General features: G+C 34.2%; 1 protein-coding gene across 3 annotated transcripts in view; it reads left to right on the forward strand.

Moving 5' to 3' along the window:
- The window catches only part of NRAP (nebulin related anchoring protein), a 66,896-nt gene that overhangs the window by 37,956 nt on the left and 14,183 nt on the right, over positions 1 to 14,757 (forward strand). For 2 of the 3 annotated variants that reach the window (XM_087964525.1, XM_087964526.1), the window contains 10 exons: positions 119 to 226; positions 455 to 766; positions 2,069 to 2,173; positions 3,774 to 3,872; positions 5,245 to 5,349; positions 7,374 to 7,481; positions 8,147 to 8,257; positions 9,549 to 9,746; positions 11,914 to 12,018; positions 13,494 to 13,592. In XM_087964525.1, the coding sequence (XP_087820651.1) occupies positions 119 to 226; positions 455 to 766; positions 2,069 to 2,173; positions 3,774 to 3,872; positions 5,245 to 5,349; positions 7,374 to 7,481; positions 8,147 to 8,257; positions 9,549 to 9,746; positions 11,914 to 12,018; positions 13,494 to 13,592 (1,350 nt within the window). The remainder of the gene's footprint in view (positions 1 to 118; positions 227 to 454; positions 767 to 2,068; positions 2,174 to 3,773; positions 3,873 to 5,244; positions 5,350 to 7,373; positions 7,482 to 8,146; positions 8,258 to 9,548; positions 9,747 to 11,913; positions 12,019 to 13,493; positions 13,593 to 14,757) is intronic. The other variant, XM_087964527.1, reaches the window with a different exon arrangement.

The raw sequence follows: 14,757 nt of genomic DNA on the forward strand, positions 1-14,757 counted from the left end.
GAATTTGAATAACTGGTAAAACAATACAAATCTGATTCCTTTTGGAGCTACTTGGTGCTATTATGGTGCCTGTGATTCATGACAGCAAGCAAAATAATTGTAATATTAACATTTTTAGAAAATCTACAAGAGTAGCTGGGAAAGGCAGAAAGAAAAAGGATTTGAACTTCATCTTGATGCTATACCATTCCTGACAGCCAAGGCAAAGAGGGACCTAGCAAGTAATGTGAGTATTGATTTGAAAATATGTTCCCTTAGGAATGATTAAAACTAAAATAAATGCACGCATCTTTGTTTAAGCTTTTTGCTAATCAATAAATTATATCTGATAAGCAAGAACCAGAATACAGGACATACCTTTATAAGGAAGGTTACCTGGGTCTGATTCCACAGTTAATAATCAGTAGACTATTCCATTCTCTTTACTGGCATAATCTGTTATTTTTATCAACAGATAAAATACAAGGAAAATTATGAGAAGACTAAAGGGAAGTTGATTGGAGTGCAAGATGTGAGCCAAGACTCACAAATGATTCACTTGCTCCATGTATCCAAGTTGCAGAGTGACCTGGAATACAAAAAGGCGTTTGAAGACATAAAGAATCAATATCATGTTTCCATGGATATGGTAAATCTTGTCCATGCCAAGAAAGCTCAAGACTTGGCCACAGATAGAGGATATAAGACAATCATGCACCGATATACAGCCCTGCCCACAGATATGAAGGTAGAATGGGCCAAGCAGGCTTATGGCTTGCAGAGTGATGTAAGTCCCGAAGTTCATTATTTTTATACAACTTTCAACACTTAGCCATTTGGGGCTAACCATAAAGAATAATTTTGGATGGTTAATCTTTGGTAGGTTTATTGATAACAACTATCACAGTCTGATTATACTAAGTCCACTGACACAGTGGTTCTATCAAAGGGTCAGGAGTTTGCTAAATTATAACTTAATACCATATGTGATCCCAATATGGTAGGAATTATAGTACAATTTGATCTGGTGTGGCACAATTCCTCAGTTAGATAAAATGTACACTGTTTATCTGGGATGAAAAATAACTTCATTTATGGAACCCTGAGGTGTTTTTTTTTCCACAACTTTGTATAAAATCCTAATGGATCTAGAAATGAGGTTAGTATTGCAAACTATGCAGATGAGTACTTTATCATAGTAATATAATGGTTGCAAACCAATATTATGCTCCTCATCCATGTTTATATGAATGGAACCTGTGCTTAATATTTTTGGGTGAGCATAGGCCTAGTAAACAGATCAAGAATGCAAAGGGGATGTTATTTTTTTCCCAGGGGAGTGTGTGCACAAGCATATTTTTTTAAAAATGGGGCTAATTTGAATTTGAAGCTTATGCTAAATATTTTTACTCTTCCCATCTTGGAATGGCAAGAAATTATGCCACCTATTTCAGCAACCATACCAGAGGAAGGTAGGGCCCCCTATTATAGAGGCATGTGTATTTGCCTTATGATGATGAGTTCACATATCCCTCTTTAGTGTAACTTAGGGTAGAATTAAATGGGTTATTTGCATTGGCCTTTACCAGCTATACAAAAAAGGGATTTAAATAAGTCATTCCTGTATGCACCTTCACTAATTTCCTTTACTGCCCCAAATCTTTTCTATGGCTGTAAGTCAATTCACAGTTACTTTGGAGCAAGTCTTATCATAGTCTTACTTCCAGAAAACAGACAAAAGATTTATACAGAGAAATCTTTTGAACCAGCCCTGATTTTCATGACTGATACTTTGAGAATGTTGTCAGAAACCATTTAGATATCAGTAAAAGAGAGTAAATAAATAAGTTCTTTCTGAATGAATTTTTTTTTAACCTCATAGCAAAAAGGTTCGCTAGCAGCACATTCACGGTCTCTTTTCTAAATCACCCTCCTTCCTTTCACATTTCTACCCACAGTTGCAAAGAAGTGGATAAAACAAAAGCAGGCTCTAATTTGGCTCAGTTGGTGTTCTTATGTGTGAGTTCTTTAGGTGGCATTTTTAATGTGTGAGCAGCCACAATAGAGCATTTTCATTTCCTTTTGTCAGAACCAATACAGAGCAGATCTGAACTGGATGAAAGGAGCCGGATGGATCGCCACTGGGTCATTAAATGTGAAGCAGGCTCAGAAGGCAGGAGAACTCATTAGCGAGGTGAGATTTCATGACAGCCGCAGCAATACCTGCCCCATAATGCATGTAAAATGTCGGTATAAAATTAAAATAATTCCACTGAAAGGGGGAGAAAAGAAAAAGGCTCTCAAAACCAGGCATTGTAGTCATAATTAGAAGGAAGCCAGATACCAAACAGAAAACAGTGGGAGTCCATATAGTCTTTCCAAAAGCAAAGGAGGTGACAAGTGATATCATGAATAATAATGACAATCAAACAATTGCTATCCCTCCACCTTGCCTTTTATTAATGAAGTGCATCAAGGCTTAACATGTATATTTATGACTCTAATATGACTAGTGCTCAAGCTCTCCCATTCATATACTTTTTTCAGTACAAAAAACAAAATACAGTTTACAGGTGCTTCTCAATGCTACTAAGACCATTCACAAACAAAATATTCTGAATTCTTGAATATGCATACCTAGCAAGTATGTTAAAAGGTTTTAAGAATTCAAAAGTACTTTTGTACTTTTGTCACACTAAAGATAGTGTGATGACAGGCATGGTCATTTATAGCAGAAATACAATTAGTCACAGATTTCTAGTGCAGTTTTAGTGTTGTTGAACCTTTTGACCGAGAAAACAAAACAAAATATTTTTGTCTTTACAAAATTGTTTTAAGCAAGCAATATTCAGGCACTTGGTATAAATATTTTGCAGCTTTAATATTTTCACCATTGAAATGGCAGTGTTTTGGAAGCTGTGATTTTTACCAATTAAATTTCACTTTTGCTTGTAATTATAATTTGAAGGAATGTCTTTTCTAAAAATTGGATATCTGTTAGTCTTTGTCCCTAGCAACCATAAGTCTTTTACGTAATTGTTCATGGTATTCTATACATCTGAGTGATAGGATATTTTTAGCTTTTGAAGCAAGTGTCTACCATTTTTAAAAAATATATTTTTAAATATTTTTATTACAACAGTTAAAGTGATGAACCAATTTTTTTCACTTGTGGGATAGCACAATAAAGACACACTGTAAGTGATGTTAATGTAAATGTCACAATCCATTGTCCTTGAAGTGAATGATCTGTATACAAATACAGGAAAAACACATGATCAAATATCTCCTTTTTTGTGTGTAACATAAGCAATAAGATAGGCTATCAGAAATGCCTCTTCGACTTGGCTTCAGTTTTTATTATTTATGTTCATGACTTAAATCATCAGATTTCAAATAATGCCCAAAATATCATTGTAGTATTATATTCAAATAGCTGTTTTACTTCAAGGACTTACCAAAATATAATGCTAGTTTGTATTTCAGACTTTGGGGGAATGCATGAGCTTTTTTTTCATGGGATTCTCGGTATTTTATTACACATAATCCTCTTGAAATGTTTTCCTTAAATTTTAAGTGGAAATGCTGTACACTAGTAAAAATTAGTTTTAAATGGAAACTAATTCTAATCTGGAAGTTCTTAGGTGATAAGCATGAAGAAATAGGAATAATAATTATGTTTACACATTCACTCTAATCTCAAGCAACCTATGATTTTTTTTATTTCAAATAGCATGAAAGAGCAGCACAAAATTCACTGCTTTGATCTTTTTTTTTTTTTTTTTGCTCAACAGAAGAAATATCGTCAGCACCCATATGCTTTGAAGTTTACCAGTATTAAAGACACTCCTGAGATGATCCAGGCTAGAATTAGTTATAACCAGGCTGTGGATGTAAGTTGTAATGTATATACATTATGATTATAAAAATGGTAGCCCCTTTGAATGATCTGATTGAAGCGCTAGTTTTCTCTGTCATTGACCTCATTCTCAGGAACTGAGAAACTTGTGTTAATGGAAACCTACTATTCTTCTAAAAAGCCTAGCAGAACATTCATATATATACAGATAAATTTGTAACCCTAACCAGACTCATACAATTTGGTACATTAAATGTTTACAATTTATAACCATATCAGCATCATAGTTGTAATATTAATTTTTTTCTCCTTAGGAAACATTTTAGATATGAATTTCTCTTTGTCTCACTGAAATAATTATTAGCAATTCTCTTTTTTTACAATAAATCAATGCTAGTAATACGAATCACTTCAATCTTATATAGCCATATACATAGATACATCTAATTTACAGCAAATTATTTCTTAAAGTAATAGGTAATTCTTTCATGGATATACTCAAAGACAAATACACAAGGAGATGAATAATTATTTATGTTCTTTTATTTATATTTAAAATACAGCTGTCCATTTAGAAATAATCCTAATATAATGCAAAATAAAGTAATAAAATAAGCAAATTAAATCATAAGTGCATAGTAAGATCTAAAGCCTTGGAAATAATTATTATCTCACACTGAAAAATAATACAGTAGGTACCAGATAAGCATTATTCGGAAGAGGCATTTTTCTAAATTATCACCACTAGCTGAGCAGAACATGTATGGTTGATAAATAAATAAGCTTGGGAACCATTCCATATTCATATTCAAGAGTTAAAATAATTATCTTACTCGGGGCTTATAAATGAATAAATCTGCCATCAAGGAATTTAAAACTCAGAAAACAGCAGGAGATAATTCCGTCTTTCAGAGCACGTTGTCCTGCAAGTGCTGTGTTTTAGAGAAGAATTTCTAGCATGAGACAGCAGCTTATTGATTCTCCCGTTCACAGTGAATTGAGGTAATGGGATGCTATCCTTTGACAGAAGCTAATGAATGCAGTCATATTTAAATTTAAAAAAACATTTACTGCTGTTGTGAATCATCACTTTATAAACTTTGCCACCGGTATATGATAAGCAAATACAGTATGGCTGTATGCTGAGGAAGTTATTCACAATTTGCCAAAAAGGTTTCAGTGACACAACTGGAAAGAGTTGACTCTAGATGCCACAACCAAAACTAAGATTTGAAATCTCCAGTTAATAAAGAGAATTACAAGAAAATCTTAATACCTAATGAATTCTTATATTGGCTATAGTTCTTGAATTAATTTGATAAGGATTTATTTGGGGAAGGATAGCGGGGCTACTATGCACAAAAACATGTAATGATGCCCCTCAAAGTATTTTCTGAATTTTGCAGAGGCTTTATAAAGAACATGGAGAGAATGTCAAACATAATTATACCCAAATAGCAGAACTTCCTGAGATCTCACAAGCTAAGCAAAATGCTTTGAATATCAGTGAGGTAAGATTTTTACGATACATCTTGACTTTCTTTATATTAACTATAGCTGTGATTTGTGTAAAATGTATTTTTTTCACTTTCTTTCTTGAGGATAAGCATGGCTGTAAGTAAGGAGTTACAAGACCAGTCTTATGAGTATGCATTTTTGCTGTTCCTCTCATTTTTAATAATGGCAACATTGCCACATTGTTGGCCAGTTTATCTTCTGAAAAGAAAATTCTAAGATGAAAGACTAAAAGACAAGACTGAACTGAGATGAAATTTGGTGTCTTTATAACAAGTACTCAATCATGACAATTAATCTTCCATAATCTCCTTAAATCAGAGGGTAGAAGTTGCAAAATTTACAGCCAAGTTATTTGTAGGGTAGTAACATTATGTAGTAGCAAGAAATAATTCAGTTTGTAGTTACTTTTATAGGTTCAGCACATCTATCCTATTATTTTGAGGATAGCCACTTTTATTCAAATGCCTCAGATATAGTTTGCATTGCAAAAAAATGGCTCCAATGTAATTTTCTATAATCTTCTACAATGCTATAATGCTTTTATTTTCCAGAATGCAATATGTTACATCTGGGGCATTTTAAGTGTTGATTTCTTCTTGCTAGTGCTATCATTCTGACACCTTTTATGATAACTGCATATTAAGATAAAAGAGAAGCTATTGCCAATACTAAAGATAAAAATTAGTGGAGATGGGGAAAATAAAAATTAGTGGAGATGCTGCCCCCAGACAAGATAATAAAATGACACATTGGACTGAATCTAGATTAACCTTTTTCAAATTAATCATAGTTCTAATTTGAATCAGTGGGTCTAACTGTCAGCTATTCAACAAGAGCCATGGTGGCACAGTGGTTAGAATGCAGTACTGCAGGCTCACTCTGGCTACCGCCTTGAGTTTGATCTTGACTGGGCTCAAAGTTGACTCAGCCTTTCATCCTTCCGAGATCGATAAAGTGAAGATCCAGATTGTTGGCGGAAATATGGTGATTCTGTAAACTGCTTAGAGAGGGCTATAAAGCACTATGAAGATGTATGTATGTATGTATGTATGTATGTATATGTATGTGTGTATATATATATATATCTTTGGTTATTCGGGTTTTCTCCCGAAGATTCGTATCAGGCATATATATCTTCAGGCTGGTGTTATACTGGCACTATAAAGCACAGTAAGATGGCGGTGGACTCGCCATGCTATATACTTGATTACGCGAGAACCAACAAAGATCCACACAAATACCGTGAGAACCTCAGAAAACAAATATATATATATATATATATATATATATATATATATATATATATATATATATATATATGTATATGTATATGTATATGTATATGTATATGTATATGTATATGTATATATGTGTGTGTGTGTGTGTGTGTGTGTGTGTATATATATATATATATATATATATATATATATATATATATATATATATATATATATATATATTTTTCTGAGGTTCTCGGGTATTTGTATGTGGATCTTTGGTTATTCGGGTTTTCTCCCGCGTAAGATTGGAATATATATGTGCGATTGCTATTCTATTGTCTAGGCAAGACATCAAAACCATGAATCCTAATATTAGCTTTATCGTAAGATTACAATAACAGAATCTACATTCTCCCGTCAATTGCCTTTACTTTCCAGAGAACCCAGGAGAGTCCCTTCTGAAATATTTCTTCCACCCTCATTTCTTTTTGGCTGAGATAACTCTTCTTTATCTGTCTTTTTCCTCCTCCTGTTTCCTAAGGTCATTCTGACATCCGTTACCCCAACTGAAGCAGATTTCAAGATTCTGTTGGAAGTCAACACAGCATCACATATGAATGATAACTCTAACAATGTGCAATACTGACCTAAGTTGAGAAGCCTATTGAATTAGAAACAAGTTAATTTATATAAGTTTGGACTAGACATTTTAGGTATAAGTACTTGTTCTTTGTAGGCAAAAACATGCTTTGAATGTCAATAAATGGATGTTGGTCTTACTTATTATTTCCAAACAGACTCACTACAAAGAATCCTGGAATAAAATGCAGCATGGTGGTTATAAATTAAAACTGGATGCCATTCCTTTCCAGACAGCAAAGGCATCTAATGAAATTATAAGTGATGTAAGTTGATTTAGTAACAATGGCAAAGAAATAATTCTAAGGGCATTTTGTTTAGATACTGGAAAAGAGCAATAGAAGAAACCTTTGGAGTATAAAGAATTTCAAATTATTTCTACAATTTTTGTGTGTGAATTAAATAACACTCTTGCTAAGTAGAATTTGGTAAATGTATCCTAATGTATCTTTGAACATTGTATTTGATAACTGTATTATATAATTTATGTTGGCAAACTGGAAGGGAGAAGGGAAGGTATTTTGAATCATCACTATTTTTAAAAAAGGGTTTATTTAATGTTAAAAGTCATCTTAGAGTTTGAATGTCAAAGTTTTCAATACATAAAACCAATGAGCAGGTGTGATGATCTATTGCAATGGGATAACATGCATCTATATTTTAAAAGGGTCATCTGAATAAATATGTTTTTAGTACCACTTCTCACACAACAATTATAAAACAGCTGTTGTTTAAGTACATGTTAATAAATGTAATTTGAATTTCTAAACCCACATTCCCTTTCTTGTAGAGTAGATTACGCTTCCCCTGAATATGGTTTTATGTAAAGTCTTCACTATCAGAGAAGACAACAAAAAGCAATGGAATAATATAAATATTTATTTCACTTTTCATGTTTTTGCTGTATAAATATTTTCTTTTTCCTCCTCAGTATAAGTACAAAGAGGCATTTGAGAAAATGAGGGGGCAATTGATTGGTTCCCACGGCTTGGAAGATATAAACATTTCACACTTCATGCATGCAGCTTTGCTTCAAAGTGATGTAAGTGGTATACTAAATAAACTTGTATTACCATATTTTTAATAAGCAAACATTTAATTGGTTAAGAGCAGCATATTCAAAATAATTTAAGTGGGTGAGACTTTTACCTCTGTTGGCATAAGAATATAAGATCCTTGACAGAATTATGTAGTCTAGTCTAGTCTAGTCTAGTCTAATTATCTATCTAATTCAGCATCCTGCTTATTACATCAACCAAGCAGATGCCTGTCAAAACAAAAGAAAAAACAAAATGCATGCATAAGACATAAATATCATAACTGCTTTTGTAATCGTTCTTCAGTATCTGGAGTCAGGGCCATGATGTCTCCAGAATATCCATCTAGCTATCATTGTTTAGCCTTGTCTTCCCTAAATAAGTTTTTAAGCTATCTGAGTTATTGTGCATCATAACAGGGGCTCCCAAACCCCTGGTCCATGGACCAGCACTGGTCCACGACATGCCAGAAATCAGGTTGTGCAAACAAGCTAAGCCTCATCCATGGCATGGAGGCAGAACACAAAATCACACACCCTCTGGACCATGGAAAAACCTCTCTTCACAGAACCGGTCTCTGGTGCCCAAAAGGTTGGAGGCTGCTGATTCATAAGATTTTGTTTCCGTGAGGATACAATGAAAGGAGACCTGGCATGTGAGATGCCTTAAGCTTTTGGAACACAAATCCAACAAAATGAACAAAAAAAATAACAAAATGAACAAAAATAGCTAACTTAATATTGCACCAATATTAAGAATGGAAGGGAAGATACATTCAGTAGCAATATCAAAAGAAGATGTAAGGAGAAAAATGAAGAGAACAAAAGATTATAGTGCTTTTAATTTTCTAGAACGATGATGATTGATGATATTCATTAAATCATGTTATATTTTTGGTGATTCTGTGGACCAGCTCTCTATATTTTCTGATTTTGCACTGCTTCTTTCAGTTGTTTTTTGCTTTGGCTAGTGTTGGTTTTGCTCACAAATATAATACAAGCATTTTTGTTGAAGAACAAGAAACTAGAAAGACTTCTAAGGCAATGCTTAGGAACAGGATTCAGCAATGTGCACATAATGCATGCCAAGCTTGTTGAGGACCAAATAACAACAGTACATTCCAGTGACCAGTTGTTTCCTGTGATTATATTATAATTTTCTGCCTGTTTCCTAGTTAATGGTTATAATAATAATAAATGTAAAGTAAATAATTTCAAAAGAATTTGTCAGATGACTTTTATTAATGTCTTTTAAGTCATGACTGAAAAATAGCATTTGTTTTTACTTCCTTCTTAGATAAATTACAGGAAAGATTTTGATAATCAGAAGAATAAATTCCACCTACCATTAGACATGCTGAATTTAGAACATGCCAGAAAAGCCCAGTCTTTGGTCAGTGATCAGGATTATAGGCAACTGCTTCATGATTATACATCGCTGTCGGAAGATATGAGGCTGCAGTGTGCTAAAAAAGCTTACAAACTACAGAGTGAGGTAAATTATGGTTTAATTTATATACCATGTTTAAATGGGGGTTGAACAGTTTCTGTTAGACAGACAGTGAGATCTATCTGTGAAGAAATAATGAAAATCACATTAGAAAATAATTAGGCAACATCAGAGTCAAATCAAAGTGGGGCTATGCCAAAAGTGGGCTGAGCCATTTAAGGTGTAGTTTTATAATAATAAATTACAGGTTTATAATCATTTATTTTCCTCCCTTAATCAGTATAAATCACGGGTCCCCAAACTCTGAGCCAACTCAAATTCTGAGTTGTTTAAAATCGGAAACAGTGGACAAGCACACATGCATCCCCACTTGTGTGAGCACTGGCCAAATGTGTGCATGCACACTTCAGGTGCGTATGCATATTGCTAGTGCAAACGGAACTGTGCCCATAGATGCGCTTGCCACCTGCTTGCACAGAACCATCCCCTCTCCCTCCCAGCCGGTCTGCAAAGCCGGAAAGGTTGGGGAATCTGGTATAAATATACCTCCCCATTCTACTCCTATGAAAATTTAAACCTAAGTTTTAAGAATATATTTTCTAATATATTTATGTACTGTATATTCTGGGTTTATATGCTGCTCAAATCCAATAGGTCTCTTGAATAGACATGTTCCTAAGATGACAAATCACTTTCTGGAGCTCCACAGTAGTCCAAGGAACTCTCCTTACTTGGTGGACAGAGAAATGTTGCTTGGATGCAATTTCCTCACAAGGCCACTGTCATCCTGACATTGCAGCTAACAATTAAATCTCAGTGGAATTGCTTAGGAATCTCCCCTAGTACCCTCTGGAAATGAGTTGGATTACACAAATTTCAGCAATAGTCCATTCCCCTTGTTGATGTCATTGATGCTGTGCAGTAGAAATCAGAGCTATTTTACTACACCTGAAGACATATATTAATCAGACTGTGTTGTGGGTAAAACATGCTACCTCCCATGTTAGTTTGGTCTATAACAATAATTGTCATGAACTTCTGGGATTCCTGACAGCCCAACCAGAAAAGACACCATTGAAATTCCCTAACACCATGAGCTAGAGAATGCTACACTATCCTGACAGTGAAATCTAGCAGCCCAAGAAAGGATCCTTCCCATCACCAGAAGAAATGGTGCAGCAACAGCAGGACTCACTTGGCCTAACCCTGTGACCCAATGCCTCCAGTCTCTTGTAGAATATTATGGATGCCAATAGCTACTCTATTTCCCTGGCCCTGAGATCATGGTTTCTGCCAAACTGAAATTTTAAAGCAAACAACTAGCTTTTGTTGGACTAAGCCAGATCCATCATCTCATCCTCATCAAACTGTGAACAAGAAGAGATTATTTGTTACAGATGGACTTGGCATTAAGAAACAGTAGCCAAAAGGGCTCCCCAAAACCTGTCTATAAAGGCTTTCAGGCTGAAATAAAATGTCCATAGATGTAGTCTGCTCTCAAATACTCTTTTGCCTAACTTTTTCTGACTCAGCAGTACCTAAAGTTTTGTATCTAGAGTTTTCATTAAAAATGTGTAAACTATTAAAAATGTGTAAACTATGTGTGTTTACTATGTTCATACACATGTAAATATGTATGTAATGCCCTCTTTTATAACCATGACATTAAAAAAGTCATCATTTAATGTTTCTGAAGTGAATGTAAGTATGATCATTTCATCCATCTAGGGTTTTTAATTGCTATGAATGTTTTTAGAGGAAATATCAAAAATAATTTACAATTATTATACATAATCGACCTCAGAATTAGGTATTGTTTTCTGCCAATATAGATAGATAGATAGATAGATAGATAGATAGATAGATAGATAGATAGATAGATATGATAGATAGATAGAGATAGATAGGCAGGCAGGCAGGCAGGCAGGCAGGCAGACAGACAAGACTGGGCTAATGTTTTGTGCATGTAAATGAAACTTTTTTTAAACGAACCATTTATTTGAAATGGTTTCCTACATGAGCAGGGGATTGGACTAGAAGACCTCCAAGGTTCCTTCCAACTCTGTTATTCTGATCATGAAATAAGGAAATTCAATTCCAGTGGTTAAAGGTTATATATGTTTCATGCAGCAGAAGTTATTTATAATGAAAGCATTTGAATAACCGCTTCTTAGTTTTATGCTATCAATTAGTTTTGATCGGTTTCTCATAGAATTCATACCGATCTGACTTGAACTTTATGAGAGGAGTTGGCTGTATCATACCCGGGGCCTTGGAGATTGAAACAAAGAAGAAAGCTTCTGAACTCATCAGTGAGGTAACAAAAGATGTTTTTGATTTCTTCACTACAAACAAGGTTTTGCTAGATGTCTGAGTAAAACTGACAAAGAGGCTTCCTGATTAAGGGTGGGCTCTCATTCCCACCCTCCCTCTTTATTTGATCATTCAATTTATATCCTGGATGAACTGAATGGAGTTCAAGGTTTTCCAGACCTTGATAACTACTTTCACAAACTTTCTGTTCTGTAATCAGGACCCAAGTGATTGGTACATTAGGGTGATCCTTTGTAGAAGGAAATGCTCCTTTCCAGATGAAAGGAAGCCTGTGTTTTTATATTAGACATAGAATCACATTTCTCAAAACCCAAGTGACTTGATATAAGTGGCCTTCCTCATTACTATGCACTCTCTCCCTCTCCTCTCCCTTTCCTGCTCTCTCTCTCATCTCACTCTTAAGTTTTTCTCCAGAGCAAAAGAATGGGTCAATAATAAGGCAAAATAAAGACCAAAATAGATATAATGGCAGAAACCACATTTTAAAAATGTGCATGTCATTTCCTTTCATGTATAAACATGGTGTAAATGTTTTTCGTCAAAAGATCCTAGAGGTGAAGATAACTAAGTCCTCTTCCCTTTTGTCCTCTTCTTGCTCATAGTTCCAATCTCTTTTTAATTCCCATCTGAAGAAGCCTCTCTGAATTAAAAAGGCCTTTAAAAAGGCATAAAAGGCAGGGTGAGTGAGGTGTTTGGGACATGTCCTATTCCATATGTGTTATGATATATGACTAAACAAACCCAATCAGCCGGCCTATTTATCCTTTGGAAGCCCTTTAGACTTGTATGAATGTAGAACCTCTCTGCTATTGATAAAAAGGTCCATTTTTTTCTAGCTCTAATATAAGTGTTTTATTTCTGTCAGGAATTTTAGTAAAAATATTAGATCTGAATTGATTCAGTTCAAAGTGATGAGATTATCTGATCAAATCTACTTTGAATTGAATCATACATTTGAGGCTCTACAGCACCACAACAAACTGATGGGTGGACCAAACTAACTAAGCCAAAAACTGGGTTGTATAATTTCCAGTCTAAAGATCACTGAAATGATTGCTTAACCAAGAAAAAGGTCACAATAATATTTAATGTGGAATAATCATTTCTACTTTACTTAGATAGTTCTGGAAGTTTTAATAATTTTGTTTAAAAATTGTATAAAAAGTATATAAAATATTTGGTTGTTTATCATTTCCACCAAAGTGCTAAGATGTAGTTCAAAAGAAGTAAGGCCAACAACTACTGTAATCCTTGTTTATTTTTTTAGGGAGTCTCTTGATTTTACTATACAGGTCCAGTTAATGATATGGAGGCAAGGGATTGAAATGATATACTGTACAGGTCAATAGATTGCTGCATGTAACATATTCTGTGTAAAGGACTAGTCAAATCGGTAGCATTGAAAATATAATGTCCTTATCTTGCATTTCTGCTTTTGTCTGCCTTGTGTGAATTCAGAATAAATACCGTCAGCAAGCAAATTCCTTCAAGTACACATCAGTGACAGACACTCCTGGCCTCCTTCATGCAAAATTCAGCAATATGATTGCTAATGAGGTAGGTTCTGCTAACTTGGATCAGAAAACATGCTCTTTAAAATGCAATATATGGAGAGGGAGGAAAGCAGCATGCTCTGAGAAGTGTAATACACTAAACAAAAAAAAAAAAGGGGGGGGGGGGGGAGGAGGAAAGCACCATCAATTTATCCTTTAACATTGTGAGATCATTTTTATTATTCCTAGAGAAACTTTTAATATCTCTTTGTCAATCAGACTGACAAAGAAAACAAATCAGAGCAGTTATTTCATAGGGATTCCTGCAAATGACTTCTCTTTTGTTCTTGAAAGCAGCCATAATGCAAAAGGATATACTGGAAGGACAGTCTCAAAGATAGTTAACATCAATGTGTTCAAAAACTCACTTAAAGCACCAGAGGCCAAGAATCTTGCTTCTGATTTCTCAAACTATTCAGAAGACCCTTGCAGATTCATTTCACCATTAAAATGAAAATAAAATAAAATCCGCATCGGGAAAATGTTTGGTCCCCTAAACTTCCTTGCTATGTTCCCTTCCCCCACCAAAGTAACATTGAATGTTTATGGAAATGTCATGAAATAAGGCTTTAGAAATCATGGATTAATGCAGTCTTATTTCTGCAGTTTATAGATTCATTCTTTTGAACTTGTTTTTTTAGCATTTGATTGTTTTTTCAATTTATAAGATTAATTAGTTAACAAAATATTGATTGATCCAAAACAGTAAATACAGAATATATTATTACATATAACATAATAAATCAGATTAATGGGCAGAAGATTTTGAAATCTTTTAAACATAAATGTTAGTAAAAAAAACAGGTGATGCAATGTCAGATTATGCTTTTATTTTGCATGAGAGAAATTGTACATTGCCTTTTTGATAAAAATTGCTATTTGCATGGGATTAAGATTTTATTTATTTTTATTTATTTCTGTCCTTTAAAAACTCTATCAGCTGTGTATTTGTTGACTGAGTACAAGGAATAAACCTTCCTCTTTACACACACATGCAAACTAAAATGTTTCCAATATCAGGAGGTTCAAAAATAGCACCCAGATTGAAATCTTTTCCATTTTGGGAGATCCAAGGCTTGAGTCCATTAACTATATCAGCTGCTTGAAGTAATTATTTTCATTTTATTCCAAGGGTAAAAGAAAAATACACCTGCTTTAGGAACAATCCA

This window comes from Notechis scutatus, chromosome 4 (assembly GCF_049901735.1).
Source record: "Notechis scutatus isolate UNSWTSFEM ecotype Mainland chromosome 4, rNotScu1.2, whole genome shotgun sequence".
Lineage (NCBI taxonomy): Eukaryota > Metazoa > Chordata > Lepidosauria > Squamata > Elapidae > Notechis > Notechis scutatus.